Source organism: Nyctereutes procyonoides, unplaced genomic scaffold (assembly GCF_905146905.1).
Source record: "Nyctereutes procyonoides isolate TBG_1078 unplaced genomic scaffold, NYPRO_anot_genome, whole genome shotgun sequence".
In the NCBI taxonomy this organism is placed as follows: domain Eukaryota; kingdom Metazoa; phylum Chordata; class Mammalia; order Carnivora; family Canidae; genus Nyctereutes; species Nyctereutes procyonoides.
In genome coordinates, this window is record NW_026575126.1 from 67,998,163 (window position 1) to 68,014,399 (window position 16,237).

The 16,237-nt window shown below is 50.8% G+C and overlaps 1 protein-coding gene across 3 annotated transcripts in view; it reads right to left on the reverse strand.

Annotated features, from left to right (window-relative positions):
- The window catches only part of LOC129519593 (ATP synthase subunit f, mitochondrial), a 41,141-nt gene that overhangs the window by 1,599 nt on the left and 23,305 nt on the right, over window positions 1–16,237 (reverse strand). The window contains exons 4-10 of one of the 3 annotated variants that reach the window (XM_055340253.1): window positions 13,557–14,031; window positions 10,665–10,805; window positions 8,071–8,289; window positions 5,843–5,944; window positions 3,254–3,958; window positions 2,099–2,215; window positions 1,266–1,448 (exon numbers count right to left, since the gene is read on the reverse strand). In XM_055340253.1, coding sequence (XP_055196228.1) covers window positions 1,266–1,448; window positions 2,099–2,215; window positions 3,254–3,958; window positions 5,843–5,944; window positions 8,071–8,289; window positions 10,665–10,805; window positions 13,557–14,031 — 1,942 coding nt within the window. Of the gene's footprint in view, window positions 1–1,265; window positions 1,449–2,098; window positions 2,216–3,253; window positions 3,959–5,842; window positions 5,945–8,070; window positions 8,290–10,664; window positions 10,806–13,556; window positions 14,764–16,237 lie in introns of all 3 variants that reach the window. The other 2 variants (XM_055340250.1, XM_055340249.1) reach the window with 2 other exon arrangements.

Here is a 16,237-nt window from a genome sequence, read left to right on the forward strand (position 1 = left end):
ACACGATGACAGACAGCTGGATTCAAAGATTTAACGATTCTAAACTTGTATGTACCTAATACAGCCTTGAAAGTACGTAAAACAAAAAGCTGATGGTCACAAATAGAAATAAATCACCTTCCTAAGGGAATATGAATGTGACCTGAATCCAGTAAGCTTTAGGCCTACGGTGGTCTGGTGTCTGAATTGAACCTGAGATAATCCCCTGAGGACTCCACACCACGGAGTAGACAAATCTGCTAACTAGAAGATACTTGTAACATGGAACAAAAGATAAATATCCAGAACACAAAGAACTCTGAAAAGTCACTAAGACAAGAGTCAACCAACTGCTCAAAGATGCCCAGCTATGCCCTCTCCTGGCATACACTCTACTGTCTCCTGAATTCTAAGCCTTCACAATGGCACTTGAGTGTTGCACCTGGATAGCTGTCCCTGACCCCATGCCTGGGTGTGTCCTTGCCCATCTCCCTCCACACCGGGGTGGTGTTCCTCCATGGTGCAGCTGCTTTGGAGGCACTCAACACAGGGTCTCAATGGACCCTAAAAATGAACCCTTTGGCTGAGGGCCAGATCCTGGAGACCCGGGACTGAGTCCCACGTCAGGCTGCCTGCATGGAGCCTGCTTCTCCCTCTGCCTGTGTCTCTGCTCCCCCCTCCCCCAATGAATAAATAAATCTTTAAAAAATAAAAAAAATAAAAGATTCTATCACAGCTCTGCTGCCATCCCCATTCACTTGACAACAGACACCAGGCAATGAACAGGTACCAGAGAGCCAGGTGAAGAAGACAGTCAGTCTCCAGCTCCAGGGGCTTAGGTTTTGTGAAGGTGACAGTCACACATGCAGATGCAATTACAGGTTGTGAAATGGCCGAAAAGGAACAGTGCTCTAGGTGATGGGAAGGAGGGAGCAGCAGGGCATCCCTGAGAAAGCCATCCAAGCTGCGACCTACAGGGTGAGGAGCCAGTTATAGGAAAAATGAGGAGCCTACTGAAGGTAGAGGGACTACAAAAACCGCAAGGCAGGAAAGGCTGATGTTACACAGAAATGATGGAAGACCAGGGATGACAGTGAATACAGGGAAGAGTGGCCTGAGATGTAGTCCACAGGGACACATGGGCTGTGGTTTAAGGAATTTGGGATTCTTCCTAAGGGAAGCAACTGACATTTAAAGCAAGGGAATTCCAATTCCTCAAGGCCAGACCTGGGGTAATGGGTAGGTGGGGTGATTAGAGGACTCTGAGTTAGAGTTGAGGTACACACCCGATCAAAGGTAGGTGGGTACTGGGCTGCAAACTCTAGTTGGCGGATGACCACCTCATTCACCGGGACTCTGTTCTGCCTCATGTCCTTCAGGATGTCAATGAGATAGGTGTAGTCCAGCTTCTTGAGGGCCGCGTTGATGAGGGTGCTGTAGATGTGGGTGTTGGGGGTCATCTGGGATTTCTGGAACAGAAACATAAACATTCAATCAGTGACGTGACGGCAACTGTTGGGACAAAGCAGCCCACTGTGCATGTCAGGCCATTTAGGTCTGCTCTGCAGACCAGCAACTGGGGCAAGGTCAGTACCTTGTGGCAACAACAGGGTGTACCCCCCCACTCCAAAAAGGAAAGCACATGTGCCCCACACTGTAGGTCCATCCCCCCAACTGAGGACCCTACCCTCTCAGCCCTGAAGAACTTGCTCAGAGATCACTGGACTCGGGCAGTAAACCATGTGCAGGAGACCACCTCCTCAGCTCTTGGCTGTGGTTTACTGCAACCCCTGCCCCTAGAATTCTGACATATATCCATCCAGAGTTGGGGCCAAGACCTGTCCTCACCCCTCAAGCTCTCCCCACTGCAACCACCTTCAAAACTGGAACACCCCATGTTTTCAATGCCAGTTCCTGCAGCAGGGTCCACTTTCTCTCCACCTGGGCCAATGACCATTCTACACTTGAAGCGAGAGTGATCCCATTCTCCCTGCCCTCACACACAGTTTATGCTGTCAGGGTGGGGAGGCCTGGGGGTTCAGGGGGGGCTCAGCATTCTTCCTGAGCACCTCCCAAGTTCGTAGCACCATGGGTTCCACCTAGGATTGGACCCACTCACCTTCATGTCTGCAAGCAGCTGCAGACCATCCCTGGGCCTACGGCACCCAATAGCCAGGTTGCAGAAGGTCTGCAGGTTGGGGATGATTCCCCTCCTTGCCAGGAGTGGTAGCAGCGCCTGTGGGGACAGATATGACACTACCAGGCCTGGCAAGAGCCTTCTCAGTTGAAGCTCCATGGCTGACTAGAGGCCTTGGGGGCACAGCTCTGCTCAGAGGCTTCACAGCTCCCTGTGTGACCACACTGGATGCTGTTCTCAGCTTGGCTTGTGAGCACCCAGCTCCTCGGAGTTCAGTCCCTCTGCGAGGACACCCTGCCTTCCAGCCTGTCTCAGACATGCGCTCCCCTCTCCCTGAAGCCGTTCATATTCCTGTGCCTCTCTGCTCCTCTGCTGGCAATCCATCCCAGCACTCAGGCCTTCAATGTCATCTGACCCCACAGCCCAGGGCTGCAGACAATGCCAACAGCAGTATGGGAAGTAAAGATGAGACTGCGAGGGCTGGGGTAGGAAGAAAGATGCCCTGGCAGCTTGGCTGGCTCAGGGAGGGGCTCTCACATTCAGCTTGTCTAGAGGAAGGTGCGCTCTGCACTGTGGGCCTGAAGGCAGAAGCTCTATCTCTGCCACCTTTGATGTCCACGAGAGGTCAGTGCTCTGACAAAAGAGGCTTTAGAGATACGTGGACAAAATCCCACAAGGGCTTCAGTGCCCCCTCTGTGAAATGCAGGAAGCCTCGTACCAGCAGAGCCTTGGTGGTGTGGTCAGTGAAAAGAGGAATGGATGGGAAGCTCGTGGAACAGCATTTAGTGGAGGACTGTTGTGTGTGTGTGGGGGGCGGTCAGAGGGTGTGGGCTGAAGGGTGGGGACACTCAGGTCCCAAGCTCCTGTATGCCTTGTGCCCCTCGGGACAGTGAGGATGTGTTTGGTGTCTGTCTGCATCCATCTGTAAGCTCCTCAATGGGGATGAGCAGTACAGCTGGCTGCTTCACCACTCAGTTCTCAGCTTTGCCCAAGCCCAGGCCCAGAACAGAGGCTCTACTCAGCCTGCCCACCTATTGCGGGAATGGGTGACGTCCCCTGCAGGGGAGCCAGGTCCTGCAGCTGGAAGGTCAGAGGAACCTTCCTCTTGAATCTGGTGCCTGCCTCCATGCCCCTCACCTTCGCCCCCTCCAGATCGCCAAGCTTGCTCTTCTTCCTCATCAATGTGTTGAAGAATGTCACGTCAGCTTCCACCTGGTGCGTGTCCAGGACAGTCAGCAGTGAGGACTCTGCAGGACTCCCAGGCTCTACCACCTCAGCCAGCAGTGTGAGGGTTTTGATATTGGGCTTGAGCCCATGCTCTGCCATCTTGCCCAAGAAACCCTCCAGGCCCCCCATCAAGGCCAGCCTGTCAGCTGGGGTGGTTACAGTCCCAAAGGAGACCACAGCTGGGGGGACTGCTCCCAAGGTCAGGAGGTTGGCCTCCAGTCCCCAGCGAGAAGGTTCTGAGGCCAATGAAGTAAGGGTCACCATGTGGTCAGGCTCCGTCTTGGTATCCACCTCAGGCTGGGCCTTGCTGGGGGCTCTGGCTTCACGAGGCTCTGGAAGGCCCTCAACTACCTGAGAAGGTTCCAGAAACAGCTGCCTCTCCAGGGCCTCCACGTGCCTGATTGACATGCCATCGCCCACCCGGGCCTGGGCTCTCTTCCTTGTCCGAAACCCACCTGCCCGGGGCTGGAGCAGGACCGTCTCCTCCCTGGGCCTCAGGAGCAGTGCTGAGGCCACCTCCGGGTCCCCCAAGCCACAGTCTCGAGCTGCCCCCAAAAGGAGGTTGTAGCCATGCTGGCTCGGCTGGAGCCCCAGACTCAGCATCTGCCTCCACACCTGCCAGGAAGAGAGAAGTTCAGGCTCTGCACTCCTCAGAAGAGGCTTAAGCAGAGCAGACACAGGGAATAAACAACCATTTGGCAAATACAAAGGGCACAGAAAAGAGCTAAAAGCATCTAACCCAATGCCCAGCTCTAGACAACTAAGAATCCTGAGACTGAGGACTCTCTGGAAGACTTCACAGGGGTGCTACTCCTTTTCTCTCTCTAGCTCATCCCCAAACTGTTCTCCCACTTTCATCTCTCTGCCCTCTTCCAGAGCCCCCGTACTGGGAATAGACTTCGCCCTGGATCTCTGTCCAGTTTCTCTGTACTCTGGGGAGGGATATCAGAGAGGCTACATCCTGAAAGAGTCTAGGCTGACTTAAGAGCTGGATTTAGTGACACTTCCTGAGTGCCCACTGCATGTCCTGCCCCATGCAGCCTCCAGGAAGTATAAGAACACAGGGCAGGGACAGTGCAAGGGGGGGTTCAGCCAGGAAGAGCACCCCCCAAGCTGGGGCAGCCCTGTTTCCTCTTGAGATGAGCTCATTCTCACCCCACAACACAGCACCTAGCACACTCAGTGTGTTCTCCACAAAGGGCCACTCTGATCATGTCTGGGTCACTCTGACATCGTTTCTAAGGTGCCAGGAGATGCCACACAGGGTTCACTGGTCACACTGGCTTCTTTGTGGGCTCAAAGGGTGGCCACATTTGGTGGGATGAGATCTCACATCTAACTTTCTGTCTTCATCAGGGGTAAGTGTGCAGACAAGGCAGGAGTCAGTCAGGCCCAGGTGGGTGCAACCTGCAAGAGGTCTGCTGCCCACCAGACAGGGTCTTAAGTAGGGCAAAGGTCTCAGCAGAGACCTGAGGTTTAGCACAGATTCAGGTTCTTGGGAGTCAGATGGGCCTCAGTTCAAATCCCAGATCTGCTTAATAGCTGTGTGACCTTAGGCCACTTACTCAACCTCTGTGAGTCTCAGTTTCCTTGTCTGTAAAACAGGGCTGATGGTGCTTAGGTTGAGCAGTTTAATAAGTGCACAACACAAGCCAGCTATTAGCATTTCTAACTACAACAGACCTAGAACAAAGAAAGCAAGGAACTAGATCTTGGCTGGTTTTTACCATAAAGCTCCTGCTTTCAGAGTCTGCTGAGGAGAGGCATGCATTGGGTCCAGGGCTGTCCCAGGTCACTGGGGCTCAGCCTCCGTGTCGATCAACCACCTGGGGATCTTGCTGAAATGTTGATATGGATGCAGGAGGCCCAGGTGGGGCTGAGACCCTGCTCTTCTGACAAGCTCCCAGGGGAGGTTAATGCTGCAGGTCTGTGGGCCCCACCTTAAGTTGAAGAGCTCCAGGGGAGCTCTGGCACCATTGCTACTACCGGCACCTCACTTGCCTAGGGCCAGGGAGGCAGTGCTCTCAGGGGATCTGAGGTGGAATCAGAGCAATGGGTCTCAACTCTGATGTCCATGCACATCTCTCAGGACTAACTAAAGATCCCTGGGTCCCACCTGCAGAGATGCTGAGTGTGGGCCTGTGGGAGGTGAGCTGGAACAAACATTCCACGTAAGTGTGCTGCAGGCCTTCAGAGACTGTAAGCTTAGCCGATCTGAGCCAGTGGCATGGAAGGCCACTCAGCAGAGTGAAAGAGCATGGGCTGGTTGTGCCCTCACGTGGCAGCAGCCATGCCCCTTCTAAGGCCCTCCTCCCCCACCATCTGTAAAACGGCCGGAAGCAGCATGCTTTGTGAAGGCCAAACTATTGCAAACATAACAACACCTGCAAGGGGCAGTCACAGGTGCTCAAATGCACACGTGGTCATCATTTGCACCTGACACAGGTGCACGTGGGAAGGGGGCAGCGGGAGAGGCAGAAAGAGCTGGAAGGGACAGACCTGTAGGGTGTATCGGAAACCCGTCTTCTTATCCTGGATGCAGCCCATGAGCAGGTAACTGAAGGTCTCCTCTGTGACTGCATGCCCTTTCTGGACGATTTCCTGGAGGAGGGAGTAGAGGCCATACTGCGAACCTGTGGCAGAGCCCAGGCCCAATGGGTCTGACTCAGGGCAGACACTCCTGGGGCAAGCCATGGCCATGCATCTAGAAGAGGTGGGACCTGAATCTGGCTTTGGAATGGCTCAGAACCAGCCCCTGAGCAGAGCTGTCCAATTGCTGCCTGCACTCCCTCCTCCTCTCCTTCTAGGCTGCTCTTCCTGGTTGACGTGATCACTTTTGGGTAGACCCTCTGCAAAGACCACCACAGCAGCCAGTTTTAGCCCCTGTGCTCAAGGCACTGAAATTGCACAGAGCTGGCTTCAAGTCCTAGCTTTGATACTGGCTAACTGTGAGTGTGGGCAAGGCATGAAGCTCCCTGGGTTCAGCCTCCTCATCCAGAGAGCAGGGTCATAGGCAGGACTTGCCTTGGAGGATCTCTGGAACACCTCCACAACAAGGTATAGTGCCCATGCACATTTTTATGACACTTGTTACACCTGGCCTCTCTCGAGCCTATCAGGCTTGGCCATTGCCTTCTTGAAATATTCTTCCACCCCTCAGCTCCTAAGGGTCTCCTCCTCGAGCCTGTCTTCCTCTGTCCCTCTTGTGAGCATAGGTGTTCCCACCCTACCCCACCATCAGCCCCTTCTGACTCCCCCCGTCACCAACCCTTCCACCTCAGAGAGGTTTTATCATTTTATAGATCTTATTTCTTTGAGAGAGTGTACACACATGCGCACATAAGCAGGGGAAGGGGCAGAGGGAGAGGGAGAAGCTGACTCCCTGCTGAGCAGGGAGCCCAACACGGGGCTCAATCCCAGGACCCTGGTGTCATGACCTGAGCTGAAGGCAGACCCTTAACTGACTGAGCCATCCAGGCACCCCTCTCAGTGAGGTTTTAGTCTGTGCTCTGTCTGGGACTATCTCCCAGCTGTCTCTTAACTGGTCTCTCTCCCCACAGACTGACCTGCATAAAATATCAATGACATCTCTGGACAGGTCAGAGGCCAATCAGCCACACTGCCCTCTTCTGGAGGCTTCAACTACCAACTCACATGGCACCCTTGGGAAGGATTTATCGCTCTCAAGGAGGTCTCCAGGGTTGAGACCCCATGATCCTGCCTCTCCTGCAGAGCAGGCCACCTCAAGGCAGCCAACCCAGAGGCTGGTCACAGGTTGCTCTGCACCACGTGGTGCCTGGACGATCCAATAGGCCCCTTCTCCTGTGGTGGGCAGGTGGGACCTCAGTACATGCAGTGAGGAAAAGCATCAGTCAGCAGTGGGAAAAGCAAGACAGAACCTAAGAGCAGAGAATGAGCGTGTCCATGGGCCTGAGGGAAGACAAGGCTGCCAAGGGCATGCTGAAATTCTCCTGAGGTTTAGTTGTGAGGACCTAGAGCCTTCCTTTAGGTGTTAATTCACGTTTGCCTCCCTTCCCAACCCAAGAGAGCAGAACTACCACCCCGGTCCTGGTCTTCCCTGCTTAAACCTCCTCACGGTCTCCTCTGGAACTGGGGATAAAAACCCTTCTTATAGCTAGGGAATAAAAGCAGCTACAGGGAGCACCTTGATGGCTCATTCAGTGAAGCATCCAACTCTTGATCTCAGCTCAGGTCTTGATCTCAGGGTCGAGAGTTTAAGCCCCACATGAACTCTGAACTCCAGCATGGAGCACATTAAAAAAGAGAGGGAGAGAGTGACTATGAGCCAAAGCACTGATGCAGACAAGACCCTGCTCAGCAATCCCATGCCCTTGCTCACCACCTGCTTCCCTCAAACCTGGCACCTCCTGGAAACCAGCGACTTTTGTTCCCACTGCTTTAAGCAGGATACCTTCCCCGGTGAGCATTGATTCATCCTTAGTGCTGTGATGCCCTGCCCTCCTCTATGGCACCAAGGAATCTCACACGGAGTCGTAGCACACAGTAGCACACACAACCCACTACCCTCCTAGGGGCAGGGCTTCTTTATCTGTCAGACTGAGGCCTCTGCCAATTGGTGAACCCAAGCCCGACTCCTCATCAGCCCCTGAATCTTCCTGCGTGAGGGGCATCAAGAGCCATAGCCTCACATCTGCCACATGGGACTGGCCCTGGGTGGGGAAGAAGGAAGGAAGGGGCACCCTCACCTTGAACACATCAAGGCACATCCTGAGGTCTGCGCACAAGGCAGCCATCTTCAGCAGTGCATGGTATGTTTTTAAGTTGAGCTGGAAGTTTCTGGCCTGGAGCTGCTGCCAGAGCTTCAGGGCACTCTGCAGAGCAGAGTCCTTCCAGGGAGACTCAGCACAGACATTGAATAGGGCTGTGTACGTGGCATCTGTGGGCTCCAGGTCCCGTTTTTTCATCTGTGGAGATGGAAAGAAACTTGAAGGTAGCTCTGGGCCAGCTGGACAAACAGGTGACAGCCACCCTGAGGGAAAGCTGGAAAGGACTCTGTTCCTGCATTTAACAGGCCAGTTGGCAAGACCTGTGCTAAGGTGGAGCTGAGTGACATGTCAGAGCCTACTTCTCCAAAACCCTGACTCAGCCAGAGGGCCTATGAAAACCTGCCCTCCAGATGCACCAAGCAAAGCGTCATCCTCCCCATGGCTGTCAGCCCACTCTGGGCCTGAGATGCCTTTAGCAGAATCCTCCTGATGCTCTCTCAGCTCCGCATCGGGCTCCCTGCTCAGTGGGTTACCTGCTTCTCCCTCTCCCTCTGCAGATCCCCCTGCCTGTTCTAAGTAAATAAAGTATCTTTTAAAAAAAGAGCCTTGTGCTCAGAGTCAGGCTGTTTGGGGCTCAAATCCCAGCTCCAATGCTCACAAGCATGGTGACCTTGGCATGGCACTTCACCTCAAACATGGTGGCTACTGTTTCCTCATCTGAAAAATGAGGATGGTGATCCAACTATGAGGATGATGTATGCCGTGTGTGAACTCATGTACATGACAAATGTGTCCTGAGGACTTACTGTAAGCCAGGCACTGGCTACCAGTGGTTACCGGGACAGATACTGCTTGTTTGCATTGAGCTTACACTCCAGGTAGGACGAAACATAACAGACAAAGAAAAAATCAACAACAGTAATGAGGGCGGCTAAGCACGCACACGGAAAAATGGAATAGGGGCAGAAACCTGGCAAACAGCACTTTCACCAAGTGACCAAGGTATCTGTCACGTGTGCTAAGTCCCCTGGCAGGAAAAGGACACTTTGCTTCTGTGACAGCCTTTCCCAAAGCCCATAACCACAGCCTTGTCACAAGTACAAATGGAGAGACATTCTACAAAATCCTTGACCAGGGCAGCCGGGGTGGCTCAGCAATTTAGCGCCCTCTTCAGCCCAGGGCGTGATCCTGGAGACCTGGGATCAAGTCCCACATCAGGCTCCCTGCATGATGGAGCCTGCTTCTCCCTCTGCCTGTGTCTCTGCCTCTCTCTCTGTCTCTGTGTCTCTCATGAATAAATAAATAAAATCTTAAAAAAAAAAAAATCCTTGACCAGTACTCCTGAAATCTGTCAATGTCATGGACAAAAAGGAAATTCAAAAAGTATCACAAAATGGAGAAGCCAGTGTGGGGACCCAGACTGGATACAGGAAAAGAAACAAGATCTCAGTGGGAAAAAAAGGTGAAATCCAAATAAAATCTGGAGTTCAGTTTCTAGTAATGCACCAAGAGTGGTTTCTCAGTTCTGATAAATAGACCGTCAAGGCATGAGATGCTACTACAGGGATTAGCTGAGGGAAGGGTATTCGGGAATTTTCTTTACGTCTTTGCACTTTTTCTATGAATCTGAAATTATCCCAAAGTAAAAAATTTATTGGAAAAAAAAAGAAGCAAACTGACAGAGAATAACTTAAGGTAAGAAAGAGTAAACTGTACTAAACTGTACATCTCTGAGGTGACAGGTGGTGACTTAAGGATCCTCTCAAATGTGAGTTAAGAGCTGCTATTGGACTGTGAACCAAAAAACACAACAAACACCCCCCTGGCACTAGCTGACCCTCACTTAGCACCTGAATGCTCTGCTGCTAGGTGGCTTGTCAGGGAAGCTTCCTGTCTTTCTCTACAGTGATGGGTCCTTAGGTCTTTCCGAGACTATGTTATTTTATCATTTGGAACCACAATTCCTCCCCCTTGCTTCCAGCTACAGATGATCAGGCCTCGAGGAGGTACATCCCAAATGACAGTAAGTCTTGCTGGGATAAAGGATGTTCCCAAGCTTCTGGCTGCAAGAGAGGGTTGGATTATTTCAACTAGAGCCTACTATCCTCTTAGGCAAAGCTTTCACGACTACAAAGGACATAGTTTCCCAGCTCTGAAAATAAATACAACACAAGGAGTGGATGAATATAAAGTGAAACCACCTTCCGAGAGGCATAAGAGCCCCTTTCCAAAGGACCAGCTTTGGAAGCAAAGTGTGTATATGTATCCCATGTGGAGAGTAAGGGTGAGACAATGTGAACACAACAGGAGCAGCAGTGGAGAAGGGAGGCAGAGTGGGGGGAGGGGGAGCTGCTGCAGTCCAGTCAGGGAATGGAAGACTTTCCACCCATCTCACGTAATCATCCAAGATCCCCTCCACTTTACAGAGGATGAAACAGAGGCCAGGAGGTTAATCTGGCCATGGTAATGTCCCAGCAGTTGACATCCTGCCATGCGTACCCAGCTCCTTCTGCCTCAAAAACCCATGCCCTCTGAAGCCTTACCCACCCCTCTGCCCCCAGCCCTGCACTCACATCGTTGTAGAGCCTGAAGGCCTTCTTCAGGTATCCGGCCCGCCCACAGCCCCCGATCAGTACAGTGTAGTTGCACTCAAGGGGCTGAAGTCGCTCTTCCTTCAGCATCTGCCGCTCAAACAGATCCAGGGCCTCAGCCAGCTGCAGGGAGAAGGGACATGGGGGGAGGGGTGCTTAGGGAGGCCTCAGAGACCCTCAGCAAAGAGAGGGAAACTGAGACTGAGGGACTCCCCCTGCCCCCCCCCCCAGCCTGCCCAGGAGCCACACAGCTGTCCTGGGCCTCTGCTACCAGCCTCTTGGTCCCTGGGCTCTGCAGCAAGGGAGCTTCAGGGTGGCCAGGAAGAAAAGCCCACTAAATTCCCACCACCTACAAAAGCTCTTGGTCCTGTTGCCATGGCTGCCTTCCCCCCAGCCAGACAATGAACTCCTCGAAAGCAGGGCCATGTCTTTGTCTCCTTGTGGGCCTAGAGTGGAGCCAGAGCCTGGCCCTCAGTAGGTCCTCAGAAAATGTTAATTCTACAAATCCTGGGATCTGCCCTGCCTTTACTTCCTTGGTGACCCCACCTATAGTGGCAGCGCCTTGGGCCTAAGTGGTATGGGAGATTGGATTCTGGCCAGAATGGTGGGCACACTTGGGGCCACTGTGTGGCACAACCACATGGGGCCATTCACAGCAGCAGCCTTCTGAGATGGCATAAGACAGCAGCCCTGAGTGACCAGCTTCCTCTGGCTGCAAATCCCCTTAGCCCACAGTCATCTCTACCCCATCCCTACTCCAATACCATCTCCTTTAAATCCTCAGTTCACCCCCTTACAACTTAATTATTGTTTTCATCCATTGGTTCAACCAGTAATTACTGAATCCTACTATGTACCAGGCAAGGTCCATTTGCTGGGGATATAGCCATGAACGAGAGGGAGGCTCCTCATGGAACACATTTTCTAATGTGGAAAAGACAAATGCCAGGTGAAATAAAAAAAAATATGTACTATGTCAAATGGTGATAGGTTGTTGTTTTTTTCTTTAAGATTTTATTTGAAAGAGAGACAGAGAAAAAGTGAGAGAGAGCACGAGCAGGGCCTGGGAGGGGGAGAAGCCTGGGATCATGGACCTGAGCCGAAGGCAGATGCTTAACTGACTGAACCACCCAGGTGCCCCAGTGATAGGTTTTAAAACAAAAATAAAGCAAGAAGTGCCAGAAAAAAGGGTATGCGAGATTTTCCTGGGTTTTTAAGAGATTTTATTTATTTATTCGAGAGAGAGTGAGAGAGATCATGAGCAGAGGGGGAGGAGCAGAGGGAGAGAGAGAGAGAGAGAGAGAGAGGCAGACTCCCCACTGAGCAGGAAGCTCAACACAGGGCTCTATCCCAGGACCCTAAGATCATAACCTGAGCTGAAGGCAGACACTTAACCAACTGAACCAGTCAGGCACCCTGGAAGATTCAGTTTTAGATATGACAGCCAAGCAGGGCTTCACTCAAAAGGTGACAGAACAACAATCTGAAGGAGGTAAGGGAAAAAACACCACTATATGAGAAAACAGTGCAAAGGCCCTGAGTCAAGAGTGTACCTGGGAGTTGGAGAAGCAGAGAGGAGACCAGGATGGTTATAGCAGTGAGGGAAGGGGAGATAAGAGTAGAGAGGTAAGGGGAGTGGAAGGCAGACCTTGCAGGCTTCATAAGCTTTTGTGAAGACTTTGGCTTTTCTTTATTTCTCAATTTTTCATTATGGAAAACTTCAAACATACACAAAAGTAAAAATAACTACAATGATTAACAATCTTGTTCATGCACACTCTGTACTCCCACTCCACACTGAACCTTTTTTTTTTTTTTTTAAAGCAGGCTCTATACCCAGTATGGACCCCAACATGGGGCTGGAGCTCATGACTCTGAGATCAAGACCTGAACTGAGATCAAGAGTTAGACGCTTCACCAACTGAGCCACCCAGGCACCCCCAAATTGATTTTTTAAAGCACATTTACAAGGTGCTTGGGTGGCTTCATGCTCAGGTCATGAACCCAAATCCTGGGATCAAATCCCACATGGGGGGTGGAGTCCTTTTACCTCTGCCTCTTCTCCTCATTCGTGCTCATTCTCTTTATGCTCTCTCCCCCCCAAATAAAATATTTACAAAAAATAAAGCACATTTATAGACATTCCATTATTTCATTCCCCAAATCTTCAACATATACCTCTAAGAAATTTTTAAACATACGTGCAACGTCATTATCAACACCTAAGAATACGAACATCAATGTCATTGAACACATTTGCGAGTCCTAGCAGGAAGAGTAACATAATCTGCTTTCTGCTTTAACAGGGTGGTTCTGCACTGTGCACAGACATGGGAGAAGGAGGTGGTGAGAACAGCAGGCAGCCCACTTACAAGTGTTGTGATAGCTGAGGAGCTGAGGATAAGGCGAGGCCTGGGCTTTCAGGGGGAATACTACAAGAAGGGTTAAGACTGGTCATATTTTAAAGCTCCAGCTGGAGAGAGAAACAGAAGAGTCAGGGATGGCGCAAAGGCTTCTGACCTGGACAGATGAAACAGTAGGATCGCCATTTAATGAGATGAAAACAGTGCAGTCAAAACAAGGCTGAGAACCAAAATTTCAGGCCAGTGTGGGTGGGTGTAAGGGAGCTGGTGAGGTAGCTGGATATACAGATGGGGAGCGCTGGGCTGGAGAGAAGAACAGAAGAACTGCAGTGAAGGGGGGGCCTGAAAGCCAGGGGGTGGCAGATCACCTGGTGTAGCAACCAGAGTGAGTGAAGACAGAGAAGAGCCCTGAGCATCTAAGTATGTAGAGGTTAGGTAAGGTGGCTCCTCCAAAACACTAGGCTACAGAGGAAGTAGAACCAGGACCAACAGAATCCAAAGGTCCCCTCACCTTTCCTTCTCTGATCAGGTGTTTGCACTGAAGGAAGTACCAGTAAGGGGTGTTCTTCCGGCCCCGCCATGACTTTGGCTCCAGATCTCTTTCTTCGTCTCCAGCACTCTGTTCCCTGAGCCGGAGGTTATACAACTGGGCTGTTGACTTTCGGAACATTCTCCTCGAAGAGTACTTGCTGGAGAGGGTCCCAAAGCTCTCTTCCTCTTCTTCCTGAGTGGCCGTGGGGCCAGGCTGGCTCAGGTCAGAGCTGAGGCTGCTCGCATTCTTCTGGTTCCCCTGGCCAATGGGCAGCTGCAAGGGGGAGCTGCTGCAGGCTTGAGTCAGCCACGCAGCCCTCAGCCATGTGGGCCCCTCCCTGCCTCCTGCCCATTTGACTCTGAGAGGGTCAAGGTGCTGGAGGGCGGACAGTCCCACAGGGCGGAAGCGGGAGAAAAGCTGAGCAAATCTCATGAGGTCCAACTCTGGCTTTTTCCTCCAGGGTCTGGCACAGGTCAGTAATATAATGAAGTCTACTTGGGTTTGTAGTCACAAAAGGCAGAAAGAAGACAGAGAATGGATTACAAGCATGAGCACTGATATTAGAAAGCCCACTTTCAGATTTCGGTTTTGCCAAACAACCACCCATGAGTCCTGGGGCACTCACTGCTCTGGTCTCAGTCTCCTGCCCTGTGAACTGGGGTTAACTACAAACACTGCCCACACAGTCCTGTAGCAATGACTGAATGAAGCTCAGATACATGGTGTGCAGCACAGTGCTGGCACAGTAAGCCCCCAACAGACATAAGCTATTGATATTATCAAGCCATGATCTGAGAGACCACTGAAGTCAGAACGGAATTTGAGTCCTAGCCACAGCTGTTATGTGACTAGGCCCGTTCCTTGACGTTTCTATGCATACATTTCTTCAACTGCAAGATGATGATCCTACTGACCTCACCGTAAGGTTGTTGCTTTTTCACCATAAGGTTGTAAAGATTAAATGATCTTTACATATCTCATTTACTGCTGTTTCAAAAGTTAAAGCTATTATAATGTATTATTTAAAAAAATACCAGGGATCCCTGGGTGGCGCAGCAGTTTGGCGCCTGCATTTGGCCTAGGGCGCGATCCTGGAGACCGGGATCGAATCCCACGTCGGGCTCCCGGTGCATGGAGCCTGCTTCTCCCTCTGCCTGTGTCTCTGCCTCTCTCTCTCTCTCTGTGACTATCATAAGTAAATAAAAATTAAAAAAAAAAAATTAAAAAAAAAAATACCATCTGGGCCTCTGCACAGGGAAGTTATCTCAAGCATGCCTTTTCTGCAAAATTTGTGGATACGTGGGCTAGAGTTGTGTTGTCCAATACAGTAGCCACTAGCCACATATGGCTACTGAACACTTAAAATGCGTCTTATCTAAATGAAGACATGCTTTAAGTATAAATTACACACTTGATTTCAAAGACTTTATGCCCAAAAAAGTAGACAAATTATACACAATCATCTTTTGACACGTTGAAATAATTTTGGATATACTGGGCTAAATAAAAATTTAACATTAGTTTTCACAATTTTTCAGCTTTATTTAACATGGCTACTTGAAAATTATAAATCATACACATGGCTTGCATTACATTTCTATTAGACAGTGCTAGACCAGAGATCCTGGTCTGCATACTTGAAACTCTTTTTTTTTTAATTTTTAAATTTTTTTTGAAACTTTTTAATAAAAAAATACCACGGGACACCTGGGTGGCTCAGTGGCTAAGCGTCTGCCTTTGGCTCATGGTGTGATCCTGGGGTCCCAGGATCGAGTCCCACATCGGGCTCCCCGCATGGAGCCAGCTTCTCCCTCTGCCTGTGTCTCTGCCTCTATGTGTTTCATGAATAAATAAATAAGATCTTTAAAACGTGTATCAGAATAGCCACCATGACACTATTTTAAGATCTGGTTGTAACAGAAGTTCACAGTTGGTAAGACTTTTAAGTGACTGCAGACTGATTAATAACTGAGGCTCAAGGGATGCCTGGGAGGCTCAGTGGTTGAGCCTCTGCCTTCAGCTCAGGTCGTGATCCAGGGGAACCTGGGATCGAGTCCCCACATTAGGCTCCCCCTAGGGAGCCTGCTTCTCCCTCTGCCTATGGCTCTGCCTCTCTCTGTGTGTGTCTCATGAATAAATAAATAATATCTTAAAAAACAAATATCTGAGGCTCAGGAAGGGGAGTGACTTGCTGGGGATCTTGCAGCATGTAGTGGAGTGCAAAGGTGACACCCGCCAGCTGTGGAAACCGGCTGCCAGTGAGCCCAGGTCTGGGTATTAGCCTTTCCTGACACCAGTACAGACATCTGGTGAAACCTGCGACCGTAACAGAACCATAACGTGAGCACATCCGTAATTCTACATTGTCAAGTAGCCACATTAAAGTGCTTAGGTGCGTTAAATGAAATGCTGAGCGTTGCAAGAAAAAAAAAAAGCCAACCATGTCGAAATAGATACTAAGACGTTTTAAAAAAACAAGTTCCTGCTATTCCAGTCTATAGGCTGCTTTTCCGACGCACGAACACCAAGATCCTGTCACAGCAGTGATTAGTGTAGACGATGGCTTGTGGTAACTTGCACGTACTCTACCTCCAACCATCACTGACGGTCATCCCCACTAGAAACCCCGACTTAGTTCAGGGCCCTGTTAACGCTACACC